General features: G+C 48.9%; 1 protein-coding gene and 1 long non-coding RNA gene across 3 annotated transcripts in view; one reads left to right on the top strand and one right to left on the bottom strand.

Annotated features, from left to right (window-relative positions):
• LOC139048483 (uncharacterized) overlaps nucleotides 1-22,138 on the bottom strand; it is a 95,869-nt gene that overhangs the window by 32,707 nt on the left and 41,024 nt on the right. The window lies entirely within an intron of this gene.
• Nucleotides 103-21,022, top strand: LOC139048834 (uncharacterized). The gene is made up of 2 exons (XM_070523686.1): nucleotides 103-1,727; nucleotides 20,902-21,022. Exons 1-2 carry the CDS (start codon nucleotides 405-407, stop codon nucleotides 20,932-20,934), a joined length of 1,356 nt encoding a protein of 451 aa, XP_070379787.1. The 5' UTR covers nucleotides 103-404; the 3' UTR covers nucleotides 20,935-21,022.

Genomic DNA, 22,138 nt, shown 5'->3' with positions numbered 1-22,138 from the left:
CCTGGGTTGAGCGTTGGCGTCTTTCGCCGTAGCTGCGTGAACGCGCTCGTGCCACTGCTCGAGCGTTCGTCGTCGTTTTCTTCCGCATCAGGGGAACGCCAGTGGGGGCCAGACGGAGCAGACGTGCCTCACATCGGCTCCACCGAAACCCGATTTACGCCCGTTCTAATGACCGTAGGACAACAGCCAAGATATCGACTGGACTATACTCGACGAGATCTACACCCAGACATCATTTTCAAACCGGTAGGTGAATTTTCTACCTCAATATCGAAGTTTGAAGATCCGAAGCGGGCGCAGCTGCGTCGGGTAACAAACGCGGCAAGAACGCTCACAGAAACGCACGGCGTTCGCTACGCCTAGGCGTGGTCTATGAGACCGCCGCCGCCTCAACGATAGAGAAAATGTCTGAGAAGGCATCTCAAGAGCCAACGACGGCTACCGGCACAACACCGGCACCAATGTGCTCCGCCTCAGGGCAATCACTGAATGATTATAACGAACAATCTTCATCCACTGAGATGGAACACGAGTTCGACAAGAACCTCACCGAAACCGACCAGACAAAGGCCGACCGCACTGGCGGTAGTTGGCACATTGTGGAATCACAAAGAGCTAAGAAACTACGTAAGAAGAACGAAAAAGGCAAGGAAGCCCCATCTCAGCAGCAACGCGGCTCACCTAGTCAGGCAAACTTCGCGAGAGGGGAACGCGACGACCATCCATATGGTGTTGCTGAGAACCAGGGAAATCGCTTCCACCATCCAAAGCGCAAACCTCTGCCAGCACTACCAAAGGATGATGTAAAAATCATCATGCGTCCCACAAAGGGATTAACTATCAAAGACATACTAATACCAACCTTGGCGAGTGCCATTCTCAAGGCAAGCCAACCAATCCAAGACCATCTCTGTCGAACTCAAGATGGACCCGTGAAGCGAGAGAGAATCACAGGAATGGATTTCATCCTCCGCACTCGCCCCGGATCGAACATTATAATTCTATCGGTGAGCAGCACGGAAGTGGCCAACGTACTCCGCCGCATCACGCTACTCGAATTGAGCGGACGCATGCACCAATTCAACACATACGTTGCTGACCCCGACAACTGCTATCGAGGTGTGGTTCATGGCATTCCAGCGGACACACCCATGGAACATTTACTAGCCAACATGCGAGTACGGACACACGGAGTTCAAATCGAACGAGCTCGGATGCTAGGCAAGTCATCCACGGCGCTCATCACGTTCACCGGTGGCTCCCTTCCCAAATGTATTTATTACATGGGAGGAGAGATGCGACTCCATCCATACAAGCCCACTGTTCAAATATGCACGGAATGTTTCCAAGCGGGACACCGACCGGATGTGTGCCCCCACCCGATCAACATCTGCAAAAAATGCGGCCTGAAGGATCCCCCCGCCCTTGGACACGAGTGTGTGCTCAAATGCGCCGTGTGTGGGGCGGCAGGCCACGAGACTGGCAGCAACCAGTGTCCACAGAAACTAAAGAACATTCGTTCCAAGAACACCAATCGTCAGTCCCGCTCACGAGAGCGAGTGGGCCAGAAGAAACTGCGATGGTTCAGCTCAGAGAACGAGGAAGAGAGCCATCGCCACAAATCCACATCTCCTAACGGCAAAAGAAGTAGGAGCCCATCCGGGGAGCTGACCAGGGCCGCACAAGCGCCAGTGCCCCCGCAGCACCAGCAGTCACAAAAGCCTCAGGTGAGCTGGGCGACGGTTGTATCTCCCAATGCTCCGCAACACACACCAAACACACAGCGAGATCCCGGTTATGAAATACTTAAACAGGAAAACGCTCAGCTACGCGCACAACTTCGAGACGAGGAACGCAAACGACAGCGATCCGACGAGAAAATTAAGGAGTTAGAGGAACGCCTCACACGAAAAATACAACAGCTTGAATCAGATCGTAGACAATCGGCCACAGAACCGACGCAAATCACCTCATATACGAACACTCTCGCACGTAGTGAACCAAAATCACCAACACCACAAACACCGAATACCGAAGCGCCACCCGCAATGGCCCAAATCCAACTATTATTGGCAGAAACCTCTAAATCACTAATGCACGAGATGATAACCCTTGTGAATCAGAAACTCCTCGATTTCCAATCACAAATGCTGGTAGAATTCGAGAAGCACAAACAACAAGTGACGGAGCAGCTAAAGACCGCAGCCAAAACCACAACCACTAAGAAACGCGCCATAGCAGTCGGCGCCGGATCGGCCAAGACCAAGACGGCCCACCGCATAATTGATACGGACGGCTCGGACACCGAGATGTCAAAAGCATAAATAACGAGTGGGAACCATGGCTACTACACTTAAAGATAAAACAAAACCAAACAACCCGGAACGATTAGAGATCTGGCAATGGAACTGCCGATCCTTTGCTAGAAAGGCGGCAGCCCTCCAGCAATTTATTAAAAGCTCTCAGGTAGCTCCGGACATAATATGCCTTCAGGAGGTTGGGCCCAAACCGGCACGACTACAGGGCTATTATGTTCTGAGCGACCCCCAAAATCCTAAAGTTGCCACGCTGGTGAGCAAGACAATCACGGCACAAATGATATTCCTCCCCCAACGTACCGGGGAAACAAATTCCGTAACTATCAGCGTGCTACCGCGGAAAAGAGCCAAAGCACACAGCATCATAACAAACATTTACAGCCCTCCTAAAAGCAAAGGTCTGGACCTACCCCAAATTTTATCGGACACTAAGACCATAGCGGGAACCAAAGACAGGACGGTGATATTGGGCGATTTCAACGCGCCACATACAATGTGGGGCTACGCGTCCACATCCCCTAAAGGAGCCCTACTTGAGCAATCGGTTGAGAACCTCGGCATGCAGACAGCAAACCACATAGGCACGCCCACACGCACAGGTAACAGCGTGAGCAGGGACACAACACCCGATCGCGCGTACACGCTAAACATCAAAGACGCACAGTGGGCATCGCTAAACGAAAACTTGGGAAGTGATCATGATCTGATTCGTATTTCACTCTCGACCCCCAAATTACGTAGAACGATTGGCACAACGAAATTAACCGACTGGTCAAAATACAGGGAGCTCCAACGGAACCTGGACACAGCAACGACTCCCGACAACATACAAGAATGGACAAAACTCATCCAGTCAACACACAAGGACACTACCAAAACCATCGAGCGTACGTCGGACGCCCCCGTGGTCGATTCCCACCTAGTAAACTTGTGGGACGAAAGACACAGATTAGTTAAGCGTTGGAAAAAGCAACGCCTTAACAAACAGCTACGTGCCCGCATAACACTTCTGGCGGAGGAGGCGCAACGACACGCTGACGAATTAGCGAAAAACGAGTGGGCTACGTTCTGCGGGTCCCTCTCGGGGACCTTGGGAACGGCTGGCACGTGGCGCATCCTTCGTGGAATGCTTGACCCGGATAGCACACGCACGGAAAACAATAAACGACTCCAAATCATATCGGACAGTTTTCCAGGCACACACGCGGAACTACTAGAGAAACTGAAAGAACGATACATAGGACCACCATTAAACACAGACGCCCCAAACGAGACGCGACCATACCTTGGAAAGGCGAATTCCAAATTAGATGAACCTTTCACATATGCAGAAGTCTTTGAGGCAGCTCAAGCAGCCGCCAAAAACTCGGCTCCTGGCCCTGATGCCATCACGAACGCGATGCTTCGGAACCTGGATGCTAGAGTCCTGACTAAAATCACAGAAGTATTCAACGGCGAGAGCTGGCTCAAAGGCCAATTGCCCCCGGAATGGAAACACGCTAAAATTATCATGATCCCCAAACCTAAAAAGACCCCCTCAATAGGCGCTCTGAGACCCATTTCTCTCACGTCCTGCCTGGGTAAACTGTACGAACGAGTAGTACAAACAAGACTGCAGCGGTACCTCGAAGAAATAAGATGGTTTCCAAACACCATGATAGGGTTCCGTACGGGGCTATCCTGTCAAGACGCATTCTTACTGATCAGAGAAGAAGTTATCGCTAACATCGCCCGCGGAGAAGAAAGACTAGTGCTCGCACTAGACCTCAAGGGCGCATTTGATAACGTTTCACACAAAACAATATTGGAGGAACTCGAATTGACGGGATGTGGAGAACGAACGTACAACTACGTGCGGGCTTTTCTCGCCAACCGCACCGCCACGATAGGAATCGGTCAAATCACTTCCCAAAAGTTCAATATGCCCGGTAGAGGGACACCCCAAGGGGCAATAATCTCACCTTTGCTGTTCAATATGGCGATGTGTCGCCTGGCGCGACAGCTGGACCAAATCCCCGATTTGGGTTACACACTGTACGCAGACGACATAACGCTATGGGCAGCAAGGGGCTCTCTGGGACACAAAGAACAAGTGCTACAGCAAGCAGCCGAGGAAGTAGACAAATTCTCGAGGAGTAGTGGCCTCAAATGTGCCCCCGAAAAATCGCAGGTCATTCGGGTACACTCGAGGGGCTACATATCCAACGGACCTGTCAACATAGTTGTGGAAGGACACACGGTCCAAGAAGTTAAGGCGATGCGTATTTTGGGTTTCTGGCTCCAAAGCAGCGGGAACGCATCCCACACCATCAAAACATTGAAAACCACCGCAAATAACATTGCGCAAATGATCCGTCGTGTAACTTATAGGAAAGTGGGCATGCAAGAACACGACACGCTGAGGCTCGTCCAAGCACTAGTAATAAGCCGAGTCACGTACGGCCTGCCCTACCACTTCCTTAGTCGCGAGGAGGAAAGGCAGGTCGACATCATAATAAGATCAGCATATAAAGCGGCCCTCGGACTACCCAAGGGGACGCCCACAGATCGCCTGCTGGCCTTAGGAGTACACAACACATTCGAAGAACTAAAACAAGCCACACTTATCTCCCAGAGGGAACGCTTGAGCTACACTCACGCAGGACGGGCCCTACTGACAAGGGTACGTATTTCCCCACACCCACAATTTATCAGCGAACAGTTATTACCACTACCACCCTCAACACGAGCTCGAATAACAGTGGCACCCATACCCAAAAACATGCACCCTGAATACAATAAAGCTAGGCGAAAAGCACGTGTACAACATATTAGAACAATGTATGAAAATAATACCACGTACAACACAATATACACAGACGCAGCCGCGTATTCGAACGTGCACTCGAACGCCAGTGATGCCCCAATGAACATCAGGAGGTACGCAGTGGCAATCATCGACACGAAAGCACGGCAACAATTTACGGCTTCCGTTAGGGCAGGTACTCCCGCGGCTGCCGAAACTTTCGCCGTGGCAATGGCCCTCGCTCACGCGGAACGCACGCAAAAGAGCGTCACCATAATAACAGATTCACAAGAAGCATGTCGCCTTTTTCTCAAGGGCCACGTGACCAAAACATGTCACTCAATAATACCGACGAAATTCGCCCATCATCACCGGATCCTATGGTGTCCAGGTCATACAGGCCTTGAGGGGAACGAACTGGCCGATTCGCTAGCCCGAGGTATTATTAACCGGGCCGACTCGACTGGGACGGTCCCAGGTAGCCACTGTATTGACCCCAATCCAACGAATGCCCGGGAGATTCTCGCTCATCAGCGTGCAACCAGAAAAAAGTACCCTCCCCCTCATCCACAACTCAGTGGAGAGGAAGCCGCCAGCTGGCGCAAAATTCAGACTGGGGTATTCCCCCACCTTAAATTACAGAATGCCATGTTCCCCACTCGCTACAGGCCCGACTGCCCGTGGTGCGGAGGCATACCAACACTACAACACATTACTTGGGATTGTGATTCACACCCGTTTGATACAACACACCACACAATAGAGCAATGGGAGGCACAGCTAACCAGCTCAGACCTGGCGGGACAACAGTCCTTCATAACACAGGTCAAGCGGGCGGCCGAGGCCAGCGGGGCCTTGGACTAAAGGGTCTCCGACCACTGCACGTCAATCGTTTATAAATAAAAGTTTCTCTCTCTCTCTCTCTCCGCATCAGGCTCCGATGCCGATTACCGTGCCAGCGTTCTCAAACTGCACCTGCCACCGCGAAAGCGCTGGCGGCACTGGCCCAATGCTAGTCGCAGGGGTAATATTAGTTTAAAATAATTTTGTTCAATATATCGCAAAATAAAAACGCGTATACACCTGCGCTCACATTTTGCAATAGGAGGTATTGTAATCATCGGACTTTTTTTTTGCTATTACCTAACCGGTATAAACAAAAAACATAGGCAACATTAAAATTGTGAAACATGCACAGGAAGTCGGATGAAATTGAGGAAGGCTTCAAGCAGCTTCTGATCGGCGTCTCAGCCGGCCAAGTGGATGACGGCTGGCAACGCTGTCAAGAGTAAAACGAATGCTGAGTAGGCCATGGCCTCAGACGTATGGATGTAAGTTGGTAAAGTACCTGCGTCAATTCCATGCAATACTTGGAACCGTATTCACAAAGAGGTCTTACGCCAGAAGACAAAATGTCAGGACAACATGATGCTATACGTGCCATCAGGGAAGGCGAAGAGCAATGCCGAAGTGCACTTACAAACAAAAAAGATTAGCAAATTTTTAGAATGCTTTCAACTCTCCGTAAAAAGTCATACCTTCCTCTATCGTGCCCTGATATTCGTGTAAGCAATTCGTTCGGTTCATCAAAAGGTAATGCCGTAGTTAACTGGTATATCGGCTAGAGCAATTTCATTATCGCACTGATGAAAGCGCACTCAATGAAGCAGGTACAATGGGCTTATATCGCTCTGGCTTCTCGTGAGCAACAATGTTTGCACGTCCTTTATCAAACAGGCCGCAGCAGAATACCGTGAAATTAATGCCACAAATGATAGAGCTAGTTACCTACCCACCACCCTGTAACACCAATGTCAAAACCTACATTACGTGGGACTGCCACAACAGGCCACCCAAAATTACTACACCGAAAATAGCAGGCAAACTTTCCGGAAGGGAGCAGTGGGAGACTTGGCTCGCCAGCGAGGATCGGGAGATGCAACTAGCGCTTCTCGACCAAGCATGGCGGACCACTCAAGCCAGTGGGGCCCTGGACTAGGGGCTGCACCCACTCGCTTTCTGCATTTTTTTTTTCGTTTAAATAAACGTTTCGATATATATATATATATATATATATATATATATATATATATATATATATATATATATATATATATATATATATATATATATATATATGTATATATATATGTATGTATGTCTTGTGTGCTGGGTGCCACAAGCAGCTGGTGCTCCACTCAAACATCCAGCGTGGAGTTCATGAAATGGAGCGCCTTGTTAAATATTTTCGTTATTACTTGCCTATCTCTCCTATAACTCATCTGAACGCCTAGAGGCTGTGACGCCAGCGGTTTCATCGCGTTACGCGATTTTCCTTTCCTTTCATTCTGAAGAAAAAAAATGAACTTGGAAGGTCGTTCGCGGCTCACACTTTATTGGGGTTTTGGGTGGGGCTCCAATGTTCGTCGCAATGTCAGGGCTCGGGGGGTTTCGACGATATCAGCATTCTTAACGTGCTTCGCGCCGTTTCCCGAATCTTTCTATCTATGTCTGCGACCGTTTTCCCGCCGACATAAAACATAAATCACTGGGTAGACCATGGTCGAATGGGGAGACCACCGGGCTGGTGTGCTGAAGAAAGCCAATTCGAATAGAACCGTTGGCCCAACTATACATATACATATACACACATACATATACATACATACATACATACATACATATGTAAATATATATATAAATATATATATATATATATATATATATATATATATATATATATATATATATATATATATATATATATATATATATATATATATGCTAGACATCGTGTTTCAGCGAAGTTGTGCTTACATGAAGTGGTTAGCCGCAGCTGAATGACACCACCGGCCTATGGTTTGCCGTCATGTGGCGCTTCTTAGAGCATATTTTGTATTTCGCTTAATTGGTTTATTCACTAATTCTACAATTTTATTTATTCACCTTAGGGGCACGTACGTCTCGTTGTGTTGCAGAGGGGTTTAGGAACAGCCGATCGAGCACATATCGCTTATCAGGGATGAGGGCACTTCATTTCCGTGTGCCACCGCCAAAGGCGCTGACGGACAGTGATGCTGATGCTTAGAGCCGCGGTAGCTCACTTCACTACGGTCCGCGCGCAAGGTATTTCGATAGCGCATGATTACGATACGATACAATACGATAGCGCATGTGTGTAGTCACGTGGTTTTATTTCATATTTCGCAGAATTTTTTTCACCGTCGTAAAATATCTCCCCCCAGCATGCACGTTGCGCCGAAAAATTGTATGGGTCGTTTCCGAACCTCCTCTACAACCTAACGAAAGGCACATGGCCCGGAAGTGAATATTTAAAAAAAATGCGTAATTCATTTTAGTTTACCAATCAAGCGGAATAACAGCGCCACATCTCGGGCAACCATATGCCGCTGGATTCATTCAGCTGGCTAACCATACTATTTTTTTACATCCTTGACACAATTTCTTCAAAGTTCACCACGCAGGACCCGACGTAGCATATGCGGGAAGGAGACGACGAAGCTCTTGCATGACTTATTTACTTAACATTTTCGGTTGGTGAACCAGCGTTCGTCAGAGTACAGTAACGCATGAGCAACTCATACATAGCTTTAAAAGCACCGTTGCAAGAACAAAGGGCGCACCATCTGCCCTGAATAGCACTTACGCTGTGCAATATGAATCATTATCGAAGTTCAGGGTTTGAGGGAAGCCCGTCTGGTGCGGGATGATACATGGTACGGTTACCTTGAGATTGGTAAATAAGTGGCCCGGCATGTTAATGTGTTTTGGGAGTGGTAGCTTTGGTTGAGATTTGGCCTGCGACCTGTGGTTGTTAAAGCTGATCCTGAAAGGTGTTTCAGTCTGGCCTATGTATTGCATGTGGCAAGTGCCGCACTCGAGCAAGTACACTACGTTGTCTGAATCGCAGTTGAAACTGCTTTTGATTGTGAACATGAATTGGCTGGCTGTGCTGGTGGCAGTCAATGTAGTTGGTATATAAGGGCCGACTTTGCGATGGAGATTATTGCAGTGCCTGCAACCTGTCAGGTTAGAAGTGGCGATTTTTGAAGGCGTTAGTATGTCATCATGTTTTTCGAGCGCCTAGACACGACATGATGTGGCTCAGGAAAAACGGCCTTCCACCTGTCACTTTGGGTGAGAATGTTGTAGTGTTTGCGGAGTATGCCTGAGGCCTTAGCCATAGACGCAGAAAGTGTGAGTATGAAATTAGGTGACTTGGAGCCACAGGGCTTGTTTTGCTTGCATTGGTATGGAATGGCTATGCAAGCAAGATAATTAGAGCGGACGAAATGGGTGGACAGAACCGATATCCTCGGCGAACTACAGAAACGGTTCAAACTAGGCAGAGGCTTATTGGATAAAATATTTGTACTAAAGCAGTACATGTAGATTTCAACAGCTTAGAATAGACATTTACGGGCACCACTTCTATATATTAAGCGAGCCTACGACAACGTAGCCAGGAAATTGCTGTAGTATAATCTCGAACAGTATGGCATAGACGACCATTTGATGGAGCTGATACAGACAATCGAGTACCTATCCTTGGAAAGGTCGCAAATACAATAAAGTTGCGGAAGTTTACCGAGTACGGAAACGAGGGTGTCATCTGTCTCCACTGTTTTTCACGCTTGCTGTGGGGCGTCTCTTCGGCCATCCCCGAATCTCTCGCGTACGAGATGCTTCTCGACTTGAGAAGCCTGCTAGTTGCAACCCTTGACTAGCCTGCATCATTCGGCGTAATAAGCATCCTGAGTACGCCTGTGAAACCTAGAATATTCGTCAACTTCATTGTTGTTGTTGTTGTTGTTGTTGTTGTTGTTGTTGTTGTTGTTGTTGTTGTTGTTGTTGTTGTTGAAACACTTTACAGCAGTTTCATAGCACCTCAGTTCGTCCACGGAAGCCGAAAAGCTTTCAAAACTGGGAGGACTTTCAGCGCTCACGCAACATGGAAATGTGCGTGCTTGTACTTCTGCAGAAGTGCAGCAAACCTAACCAGAGACGGCAGGGTAATCTTCGTAACGGGTTTTCCACGTCGGCCAGGACGCAACGTTGTTGAAGACGAGCGCGTTGGCTTGGCGTAGGGCATGGACGAAGGAAAGCGTGTGAAAGGTCGTGTTGGAGAAAATGTGGAGGAAGTCACGGGCTGTTTTTCGCGATGGAGCACTGGTACGTGTAACCCAAACGTCAACGCTGCCATAGCAACCGCGCTTCTGAAGCTACCGCTGCTGCTCTCGGCCTCTCAAAGGAGGGAAAAGATTTTTCATCACATCTCTTTCTCGCAGCACATTCGGTTCTCAAGACAAGCCGACTTTAGAGCGTGGTCTGTAAGCTTTAATGTTGTGTTTATGGTCTGTGAGTTTGGATGTGAGCCATCATCAGACACACTCAAGCAATGACGGCGCGGTCACAGGAGCGTGTCTGCTTCACTAAAACAGTTACAGAAATTTCGTAGACTTTGTTCTGACACCCGTCGGCAGCACAGACTTGGGTCGGCTCGTAGCAATGCAAGGTCAAAGCTCTCGCCTATCTGTTCCAGCGAGTTTATTGGAGGCGAAAACGGAGATGTCACATCAACATGGCTGCATATCCGGGGTAAAAAACCTGACGTCAGGCCCTCTCCTATTTGTATCTTTCCTCCATGCCGCAGAGGGATGCCGAGCCACTTCAAATAGGACGCGTGTTGCTCGTTAGCCATCTTGCTTACACGGTACGACAGATGAGCGTAGACGAACGCCTCCAACTGGCCGCGTCTGACACCATGTCGCGTGTTGGGTTTCGTACATTCAGGCGGTAGCATCACAGCATATCGAGAGGGGCCGCAGAGACGCGTTCTGGCGTTAAAACAAATGCATCAGCAGAGAACCGTGAGTTATCAAAATTTAACATAGAAAGCTTTTATTCGAAAAATGAAGGAAATGTCCTCACTAACACGGCAGCAAGACCCGATCATACCCAAATACGGCTATTCAAGAAACCTCGGTCCACAGAGCCGGGCACTACTGACTAACTTTATAAGTCAAATGATTAGAACCAAGGAAATTCCGGTTGAATGGCATGAAAGCATGATGGATTTCATATACAAACGAAAAGGCGATGAGGACAAAATAAGCTGATACACGCCTATCACAGTAACTTCGGGGTTATATAGAATGGCAATGGAAGCCATAAAACTGTAGCTGTCGAAGTGGATGTTGTAGAAGTTTAGAATGCCTTCAAGCCAGGCAGACTCTTGGAGGATACAATGTTTGTATTAGGTGAGTACAAAAAAATTTCAACTGCTGAGAATAGACCTTTATTGATAGCGTATTTATGTATTAAAGGAGCCTATGACTACGTAGACGCGGAACATTTATGGGATATTGTTGAGCACGAAGGCATAGAGGACCATTTCGTGGAACTGCTGAGGGAGATATAAAGAGGCAACCTAGTTCAAGTTGCGCGGGAATGTCTAAAATGTAAGGGAGTGTAGGGAATGTACCAAGGACTGAAGCAACAATGGCCTGTCTCCATTGTTGTTCAAGCTTTATGTTCGTAGCATAGAAAGATGACTGGAAAACAGCGAATTAGGGTTTGAGTTATATTACATGCGTAGTGGACGAATTGTGCAACAGAAGCTCCCTGGACTGATGTATTCGGACGACACAATGTTACTCTCTGACAATAAAAATGATTTGCTGACACTTGTAAATATCTGTAGCAATGCAGCGATAAATATATGCCTCAAGTTTACCGCTGAGAAGTCTGGAAGTACAATCTTTAATGAGGATACGAGCAATTACGCCGTGTCATTTCAACAACAAGTCATACCCTTAGACAAGAAATATACATACCTCGTCGTATACATGGAAGAAGGAAAGACTTAATCATGCGCCAACCAAGAAAATCTGAAAATCAAGGGAAAGCGGAATGCTGCAATAGTGAAACAAAGGGCATTGTGGGTCCACAATAAGATTGAGATGGCGCGTGGAATCTATAAATAAGTAATTGTGCCAGTGCTAGCGTTCGCAGAAGCCAGTCGATGCTTAAAACCAAATATATTGTCTTGGTTGGAAGTCAACCAATGATCCGCAGCCCCGTTGGTTAGGAAGCGCAAGGTAAAGCCACAAATCAGGCAGTGCGGGCTGATATGGGTTGAAACTCTTTCCAAGTCAGAGAAGCACAGAGCAAACTCAATTTTTAGGAAAGACTCCAGAACATCGATTAAAATAAATGGGCAGCTAAAGTGCACAAGTACCTGTACTTGGAAAGCGTGCGACAGAGTAGAGGAAGAGATCAATAAATTTGACAACCAGGTGCCAGGCAATTTAAATTGTAAATAGACAACCAAAAGTCATCAGAAAGAACGTGAGAGAAACAGCGACAGTTAATATGATGCAAATAATTGAAACGAAAAGGATCATGGAGATTTACAAGAATTAGAATAAGGAAATTAGAAGGGAAAATATAAAAGATAACAGAAATCGCAGTGTCTTGCTAATTGTGGGTCGAGCCGGCTGCATAACGACACAAACCCATGTGTATGCATGTGCATGCTGCAGCAAAAACCCGGAGACCACTCAGCACTTCCTAATGTGGTGCCAAAACAGAATCGTAGGTAACGTAAACATACGAGAAGCATTTGGTTTTAATGTGAACGGAAACGTCAACCAGTCAGCAGAGAGATAAGCAAGCGACATTTAGAATATTCGTGCAAAAAAAGCAGGGAAAACATTGAAACGAGCGGGTTGCTTACAATCACGTGTAGCGGTACAAGGTAGATATTGAAGGAAAAAGGGGAGATGTATGCAAAAATCCTAGATAAGGAAATATGCACAGCATACCTGATTAAATCAACCAGGCTAGGTGACTATATTTCACCGCCCCATGTCAAAGGGGATGCCATTAGACCATCGTCATCGTCAGAAAGTGAAGTTTAATCGTGTGCCAGCATACAGGACGGAACGCAAGTGTCACCACCACATAGCCAGAGAAACACAGCTAGCGACCTCTACACTCGCGAGAAGATTGGCAAGACGAAGGAGAAAGAAGCCCGCCGCTCCACGCGCCGTTCCACGGGGCTCGCGAACGCTGTTCGACTGGAAAGAACTGATTTCGCTTGGACCACTCAAGGAGGCCATCCTCCAACTGCGAGCGCTGCTCCTCCTGAAGCCCAACCTTCGACCACATTTCCCGTCGACCCGAATGCTGACGAAGATGGCGGGGAGACTGCGGAAGCGAATGCCCAAGGAAGACCGAGACCGAAGGAGTGCGCCGAGCTGCTGCCGCTATTACTTGGGTGAAGCATACATCATGGATACATGCAAGACGGAGGCGCCTCCGACCAAGACGACGCGGGCGAAGCGGAATCCGGCTGCTGCCGACGATGGTGGCAGTCAGTCTCAGGAGACCACCACCTTCAAGCGGCCGCGTCCGAGGGCTGCCACTCAGGACCCGTCCCCACCAACGACGAGGTCCCCCTCTGTGAAGCCCACCGCGCCGAAAGCCATCGCCACCACGGCTTCGGGCGAGGTGCGAAAGGCTTCAGACGAACCGGCACCGGACGCCGGTGTGAACGTCCCGTCCGCCATCAACGGACGTTCACGGAAGGCGCCGAGGGTGAGCCTCAAGACGCGATCCCGGACCTACTACCCGAGCGAGGCCACCTCTGCCGCTGCCAAGCGTCGACACCGCTCGCGCAGTCACGCGTATGGCGGCGGCTGTCATCACGCCAAGAGGGGAAGAAACCGCGGGTGATCTCCAGGCACTCGCCCCGCAGCGGCTGCCCTAGCCACAAGTACAAGGGCAGTCACCGAGGGACGTCAACCACCGGCTCGGAGAGCACCCGCGGCAGAAAGAGGGGACGCAGCAAGAGCCGACGCCACCGCTCGGTGAGCAGCTCGTCTGCGGAGAACGCGAGCGTCAAGCATGGCACAAAAAGGCGCCGCCACGCCCGTAGCAGTCGTGCGTCGACGAGCAGTGGAGATGGGCAAGCCGAGTCGAACACGGCTAAAAGCATTTTTGTTCCAGAAGTGCCTTCCTTTTCTGTTGCCAATTTAAAATGTAACTGAAATATAAATAAATAATTGATCGCGGTATTGATTGATTTTTTTTAACCACAACAACGATGTTTATCTTCTAGAAGTTCCCAATACGTTCCTGCGCAGTTGGCTACGGTTCCGATCACCATGCCAGCGTTCCCAAACTGGCCATCCCTCTGCCAAGGCAATGGGGTCACTAGCCTACTGCCAGACAGTGCGGTGATTTCGGCCTCAAATTCTTTGCCTAAATATATAAGAAAATGAAACCACTTATGCAGCTGCACTCAAATTTCATATCAGAGGGTATCATAGTCATCGCACTTTTGTTTTTGCATTGTCTAATCTGTCAAACTTGTGAATATAGGCAACATTAGCATTGTCAAACATGCACAGGAAGCTGGTTAAAATCGACGAAGGCTTCAAGCAGCTCCTAATCCACGTCTCGGCCGGCCTAGTGGGTGACGGCTGGCAACGCTGTCAAGAGGGACAGCGGACATAAAACGAATGGAGAGCTGGCAATGCCCTCAGACGTATAGATGAGAGCACGTAAATACCTGGGTCGCTTTCATGCAAAATTTGGGCCCGTATTCATCAAGAAATCTTGCGCCAAAATTGCTCCCAAGAAAAGAATGTCAGCGAAACCTGATGCCGTACGTACCATTATGGAAGCAGGCCCGTAAATATCGAAGACCACTTACAAACAAAAAAGAATGGTGCATTTCTGGAATGTTTTCAAGCCTTTGTAAAAAAATCGTACCTTCCTCTGTCACGCCCTGATATTCGTGTGTGGAATTCGCTCACTTAATCAGGGGTTATTGACATTGTGAACTGGTATACCTGTTGGGGTAATTTCAATAACGCCGTGAATAACGCAGTTTCGTAGCCTTTATTCTGACGCACGTCGGCAGCACGGACTTGCAGCGGTTCGTAGCAATGCAAGTTCAAAGCTGTCGCCTATCTGCTCTGGCGAGCTGATTAGAGGCGAAAAGGGAGATGGCACACCAACATGGCTGCATTTCCGGCGCAAACAAAATGTGACGTCAGGCACTCTCCTATTTGTTTCTTTTCTCCATGCCTTATGGAGGTGCCGAGCAACTTCAAATAGAACGCACGTTGTTCGTTGGCCAACTTGCTTAGCCGCTCTAGAGACGAAAGCAGACGGACGCCTACAACCGGCCACTTCTGACCGCGTGTCGCGTTTTGGGTTTCGAATATCGAGGCGGTAGCGTCACAGCGTATCGTGAGGGGCTGCAGGGAGGCGCTCTGGCGTCACAATAACAGCAACAACAAAGAAGCATGACAGATAAAAAAAATACCATTGGAAGCTTTTACCGAAAAAAAAAAACTGGAGAAAATGTCCCCAATAACACGGCAGCAATCCCAATACGGCTAATAAAAAAATCTCGGTCCACAGAGCAAGGCACTGCTGGCTCATGACATGATTGACATGTACAAGTGAATAAAGCAAAGAAAATTCCGGTTGCGAGGCATCGAAGCAAGATGAACGTCATCTGTGATGTGCATAAGATAAGCTCATACAGGCCAGTCACAGTAACATCGGTGATATATATAGTGTCACATGGTGATGACGTTAAACAACACAGCAGCAATACAGCGAAAGACGAAACTAACTTTTATTGGGCGAACCTGTGCCCCACAAAAGCAGGCTACACTTATAGCACAACGATAGCGGCGAACACGATCGCGGATCGTCGAAAATCTGATCAGCGAATGCTTCAGAGTAATCGCTGGGACCCGCGTGCCTTCCACAAAGTTCTGCATCATTCGCGTTGCGCACACATGCGATTAGATTACAGGAGGTTCGGTCACAGACAGCGGATGGAAGCATCGATAACATTCCAGAAACTTCCGATACAGGCAGGCGCGTCCTGCGCAGTGCGATAACATTTCTTAGACGGTGAGCCGAGTCGCCCGATATAGACAAACAAGGACACGTGTCAATAGAATGGCAATGGAAGCCATGAAATTCTGACTGTCGAAGTGGATGGATAACGTTAAATTAAATTCAGGCAAGGCAGACGCTTAGAGTCCGCTTTCCGCGCACTACCTCAGTGCACGGAAATTTCAATAGCCCAGAATAGTCGATTATCGATAGTATTTCTATATATTAAAATAGCGTCTGACAACGAAGAATAGGAATTGTTATAGAATATTCTTAAGCACGAAGGCATAAATGACGATTTCGTGGATCTGATAAGAGAAACATGCATAAACAAACGAGTACAAGTTGTGTTGGAAGGTCTAAAAGGCAAGGAAGTGGTGGGAATTCAACAACGACTGAAGCAAGGACGCCCTCTGTCTGCATTTCTGTTCACGCTTTATGTTCATGGAATGGAAAGACGACTTGTAAAAGCGAATTAGGGTTTGATTTATTACGTGGGTTATGGACAAATGATTCAACAAAAGCTCCCTGGACTGGTGGATTCGGACGACATAGTGTTACTAGCTGAAAATGCAACAGATATACAGGCACTTGCAAATCTGTGTGGCATTGCAGCGACAAATCTAGGCCTCAAGTTTAACATAAAGCAATCTGGAATTACGACCTTCAACGAAAATACGAGTTGACAAGAAAGTTGCCAACCAAGTAAAAGGTAACTGAAGTTCTAAATAGACAACCAGAGAGACAGTGACAGAAATGGGGACAGCTACGTTAATGCAAAAAAATAATACTATGGAATTTCAAGTCCAAAACGACTTTTTCATTGTAAGGAACGTCTCAATGAAGGAATCCGGTAATTTCGACTTCCTGGGGTTTTTTAACCTGCACCTAGATCTAAGTACACATGTGTTTAATGTAAACAAAAAGGACCATGGACATTTACAAGAATGAGAAGAAAGATATTAGAACGAAAAATCTAAAGGATAACACAAAGTGCAGTGTCTTGGTATTTGTGGGTTGTCTAAGGACAAAAACATACCGGAACGAATATTCGGAAATGGCTGAGGCATGTCTATGCTGCAGCAAGAACCCGAAAACCACTCAACACGTCCTAATGGAAGGCCAAGAGATTCACCGAGTGAGAAGCGTAGGTAAAGTACACAATCCAGAAGCATTTAGGTTTATTGTGGGCGGAAGCCTCAACCGGTCAGGAGTCGAGATATGCAAGATACGCTTAGAGTAATGGTGGAAAAAAAGGAGCGAAGAGATTGATACAACCTGATTTCGTGCAGTCATGGCTAGCGATAAAAGTCGATATTAAAGAGAGAAAAGGAAGAAGCAAGGAAAAATGCTAGATAAAAACATGCGCAGCGTACGTGAATAAATCAACCAGGCTATGTGACAATTTTTCGCCGCCCCATATCAAAGGGTATGCCACTAAATCATCATCATCAACAACAACGACAACAACAAATGGTGTTTAATCGTGCAACAGAATACAGATGGGAACGCAGGTGTCACCAACAGATAACCACAGAAACACAGGTGGCGACCTCTGCACTCGCCAGAAGATCGGCAAGACGAAGGAGAAAGAAGACCGCCGCTCCACGCGCCGTTCCACGGGGCTCGCGAACGCTGCTCGACTGGCCAGAACACATTTTGCTTGGACCACTGAAGAAGGCCATCCTCTCACTGCGGGCACTGCTCCTCCTGAAGCCCAACCTTCGACCACATTCCCCGTCAGCCCGAAGGCTCACGACGACGGCGGGGAGACTACGGGAGCGAGTGCCGACGGAAGACCGAGGCCGAAGGGGTGCGCCGAGCTGCTGCCGGCATGGCGCGGGAGGAGGGTACAGCCAACAATGAAGCCACTCCGCCCAAGACAACCCGGGCGAAGCGAAAGCGGGCTACTGCCGACGGTGCCGGCTGTCCTTCTCACGACGCCTTCACCGTCAAGCCGCCGCGTGCAAGAACTGCCACTAAGGAGCCGCCTACACCAACGACGACGTCCCGGTCAGTGAAGCCGGCAGCGCAGAAAGCCATCACCACCAGGGCTTCGACGACCTGGGCGAAGCTGAAGCCGGCTGCTGCAGACGATGGGCGCAGTCCATCTCAAAAGGCGCCCGTCGTCAAGCGGCCGCACGGGAACGCGACCAAGGATTCGCCTACACCAACGATGAGGTCCAGGTCAGTGAAGCCGGCAGCGCAGAAAGCCATCACCACCAGGGCTTCGACGACCTGGGCGAAGCTGAAGCCGGCTGCTGCTGACGATGGGCGCAGTCCATCTCAAAAGGCGCCCGTCGTCAAGCGGCCGCGCGGGAACGCGACCAAGAATTCGCCTACACCAACGATGAGGTCCAGGTCAGTGAAGCCGGCCGCGCAGAAAGCCGTCACCACCAGGGCTTCTGCTAAGACAAGAAAGGCCCCCGATGAACCGGTACCAGACGCCGATGAGGACGTCCCGTCCACCAGCAAGGGACGTCCACAAAAGGCCCCCAGAGGTAGCCGCAAGACTCGAGCATGGAGCTGGTCCCAGAGCCGTGCCTCCTCGGCCGCTGCCAAGGGTACCAAGCGTCGCCACTGCTCGCGTAGTCCCCACTCCGGCAGCAGCAGCCACCATGCCACGGGGGGAAGGAGCCGTGGCAGATCCCGACACTCGTCCCGCAGTGGCTGAGGTGGCCGCAAGCACAAAGTCGGTGGCCGAGGGACGTCCACCACCGACTCGCCGAGCAGCCGCGGCTGGAAGAGGGGACGCAAGAGCCGACGCCACCGCTCCGTGATAAGCTCGTCTGCAGAGAACGCGAGCGTCAAGTGCCGCACAAAAAGGCGCCTCCTAGCACTTAGTTGTCGTTCGTGGTCGAGCAGTAGAGATAGGCAAGCCAAATCGAAGATATCGACAACCATATGCTGTTCCAGAAATGCCTTCCTCTCCTGTTCCCACTTTAAATTTGAACTAAGATGGAAATGAATATATATTTGATTGATTGATTGATTGTTTGATTGATTGATTGATTGATTGATTGATTGATTGATTGATTGATTGATTGATTGATTGATTGATTGATTGATTGATTGATTGATTGATTGATTGAAAATTTTATAATCCACAACCACAATTCTTATCTTAGAAAATGTGCCCAGAATGTTCGTCCAGCAATCCTCTCCTCTGCAAAGTGCTTTTTTTTAAATGGAACTGCAGACTGACCATACGGAGGTTGAATAATTCCTCACTTAGCTTTACCATGTCTGCCTGATGAAAATCGTGTAATTAGTAGGCACAGTGGTTGGACAAGTAGATCGTGGTTTGGCCGTTCAAAGTAAATTTCGCTCAAAGGATCTTTAGTGTCGTTGAATTATTGCCTGCACAAAAGTTTTCCAAGTATTCGTATAGATTTTAGAACGCAGATCTTAGGCGCCCGCTCCTGGGTTTTGCATCGGCGTCCCTCGGCGCAACCGAGCGAACACGCTCGGGCCACTGCTCGCGTAGTCGGTTTGTTCCACAGCTGGCTACGGTGCCGATCACCATGCCAGCACTCGCAAACTGTCCCTCCCTCTGCGAAGGCGCCGACGGCTCTTTCCCACTGCCAGTCGCTGTGGTGATAATGGTCTCAAGTTCCTTGCCTCGAATGCCCCAAAATGAAGGCGCGTATACGGCGGTGCTCAAATTTCGCATTATGGGGTATTGCAATCATCGGACTTTTATGCGAAGCATATTACGAGAGCTCAACCCAGCTCCTCAGGCGCGGCTGTGTCGCCTCCAATACCACGTGACACCGTGACGTCACGACAGAGGAGAAGTGGCTTTGGCTCAACTCTTGCAAGATGGGCTGGGTGGGAATCGAACCAGGGTCTCCGGAGTGTGAGACGGAGACGCTACCACTGAGCCACGAGTACGATGCTTCAAAGCGGTACAAAAGCGCCTCTAGTGAATGCGGTGTTGCCTTAGAAACGAGCTGTTTCTAACGCTCAGGCGTGCGTCGCTTGCTCAGGCGCACATTTCGGTGCCGCGCCGAACGCTGCGTTGCTCGACGCTCACCGCGTCCAATGCGGGGCGCGTAGTCGCTGCGCCGTAGCCCATTGTAATGGCGGGTCGACGGGAACGCTGTCGCGTTCCACTCTTGAAGGCGAAGCAGAGTAACGCATGAGTTGTTTCTTCGTCTAGCCGAACCAAATATAGCCAAGCAACAGCAGTTCACCAGGCTAAACAGTGGTTCAACAACTAAAATAAAGGCTAGTATGCTTCGCATCCTGGGCTTAACCATACCTAAGCCACAGTCATTTTTTTTCTATTCTCTAATAGTTGAAACTTAAGAAAATAGTCACCATTAGTATTGTGAAACATGCACAGGGAGCCGGATGAAATGGAGGTAGGCTTCAAGCAGATGCTCATTGGCGCCTCGTTCGGCTGAGTGGATTACGGCTGTCAACGCTGTCAATAGGGACAGCGGATGTAAAACGAATGGAGACCTGGCCATGGCCTCAGACGTAGATGTAAGCACGTAAAATATCTGGCTCTATTCTATGCAAAATTTGTGTTTATATTCATAAAGATATCTTACGCCAGAATTGTTCCTAAGAGAAAATGTAAGCCAAATCTGTGGTTGTACGTACCATTAGGGAAGGCGAACAGCAATGACGAAGAGCACTTACAAACAAAAAATATTCCTAAATTTTAAAAATGTTTTCAAGTCCTCGTAAAAAAATCAAACCTTCCTGTATCATGCCTTGATATCCGCGTAGGCAATTCATTCAGTTACGCGGTGGTTATTTTGTTTGTCCTATTCGTCTTTTTTTCTCATGCGGTAGGGAGATGCCGATGAAAATGTGATAAAAACATTTTTGTGTTGACAGGTAATCGGAAATTGGAGTCCGCTGCTCGTGTGACGTCTTCGGCGATGACCCGGCCCGTCGGATGAGTGCCGGACAGACCTCGGAATTGGCGTCGCGAAGGACGCCTTCCCACTGCTATGTAGTGCGGGTTGCAAGAAGCATACGGGAAAGGGATGGGAAACAAGGAGCTGTGCATTGTACCATAACCTGAAAGGCGGTGGAGGAAACGCCACATCCTGGACAAGCGTCGGGGTAGCGCGTGGATTATGGGATGGGCAGTAAGCGGAGATCGGCTAATGCATGGGCCTGTAGTTGGCGAAGCGCTACCGCTTCCTCCCGTGTGAAAGACATCGGTGGAGGTAGGTACAGCCGACGCTGGTGTGTGTAGTGCTGTGTAGCCTCCCGATATGCGAGGAGGGGGGAACTGTGCTCTGTATTGGCCGCCTAATGTCGCAGCGCTGCTCGGAGGGCGAGTTCTCGAGAGGCCGCATGAGCGCGTCAGTTACCCGGCAGTGAGACACGGACAGGCGTCCAGAGCAGCTGAATGTTGTGGGTGTGGTGTGCCGTTACTTCGGACGCACACGAAAGAAAGCCGTGCGCGTTTTTCTTTTAATACCGCGACCTGTCGAGAAAGCTCTACATGCGGCTTGTGAATTGGTGATTATGTAACACTTTTGACCCGGGAGGCTCAAGCTACTTCAAATAGGACGCACGTTGCTCGTCGGTCATCTTGCTTAGCGCTCGACAGACGAAAGCAGACGAACGCCTTCAACCAGTCACTTCTGGAACCATCTCGCAAGTTAGGTTTCGAACGTCGAGGCGGTAGCGTCACAGCGCATCGATAGGGGCCGCAGGGAGTCGCTATGGCATCACAATACCAGCGACAGCGCAGAAGCCTTAGAGATCAAAACTTAACATTGAAAGCTTTTGCTGGAAGAAAGCAGATGGAAATGTTCCCCATAACATCGCACCAAGACCCGGTGAAGTCGAATACGGCTAATCAAAAAACCTCGGTCCACAGAGCAAGACACTGCTGGCCCATGACACGATTGACATGAGAAGTGATTAGAACGAAAAAAAATTCCGGTTGGATGGCGTCAAAGCAATATGTTCCTGATCTACAAAGGCAAATGTGATATGGATAAGATAAGCTCGCAGAGTCACTGTAACGTCGGTGATTTATAGAGTGGCAATGGAAGCCATAGAATTGCGACTGTCGAAGTGGACGGAGAACTTAAGTATGGCGTCAAGCAATGCA

The sequence above is a fragment of the Dermacentor albipictus genome, chromosome 8, assembly GCF_038994185.2.
Source record: "Dermacentor albipictus isolate Rhodes 1998 colony chromosome 8, USDA_Dalb.pri_finalv2, whole genome shotgun sequence".
Taxonomy (NCBI): Eukaryota; Metazoa; Arthropoda; class Arachnida; order Ixodida; family Ixodidae; genus Dermacentor; species Dermacentor albipictus.
The sequence above is the reverse complement of the archived record's forward strand: the minus strand, read 5'-3'. Positions and strand labels throughout refer to the sequence as shown.

What these genes read in the sequence shown, in the direction of transcription:
- LOC139048834 (XM_070523686.1), top strand. Translation starts at nt 405, where the DNA reads ATGTCTGAGAAGGCATCTCAAGAGCCAACGACGGCTACCGGCACAACA. An exon ending in AGCAGTCACAAAAGCCTCAG is followed by an intron (nt 1,728 to 20,901) that starts GTGAGCTGGGCG and finishes TTGTGTTGACAG; the next exon opens with GTAATCGGAAATTGGAGTCC.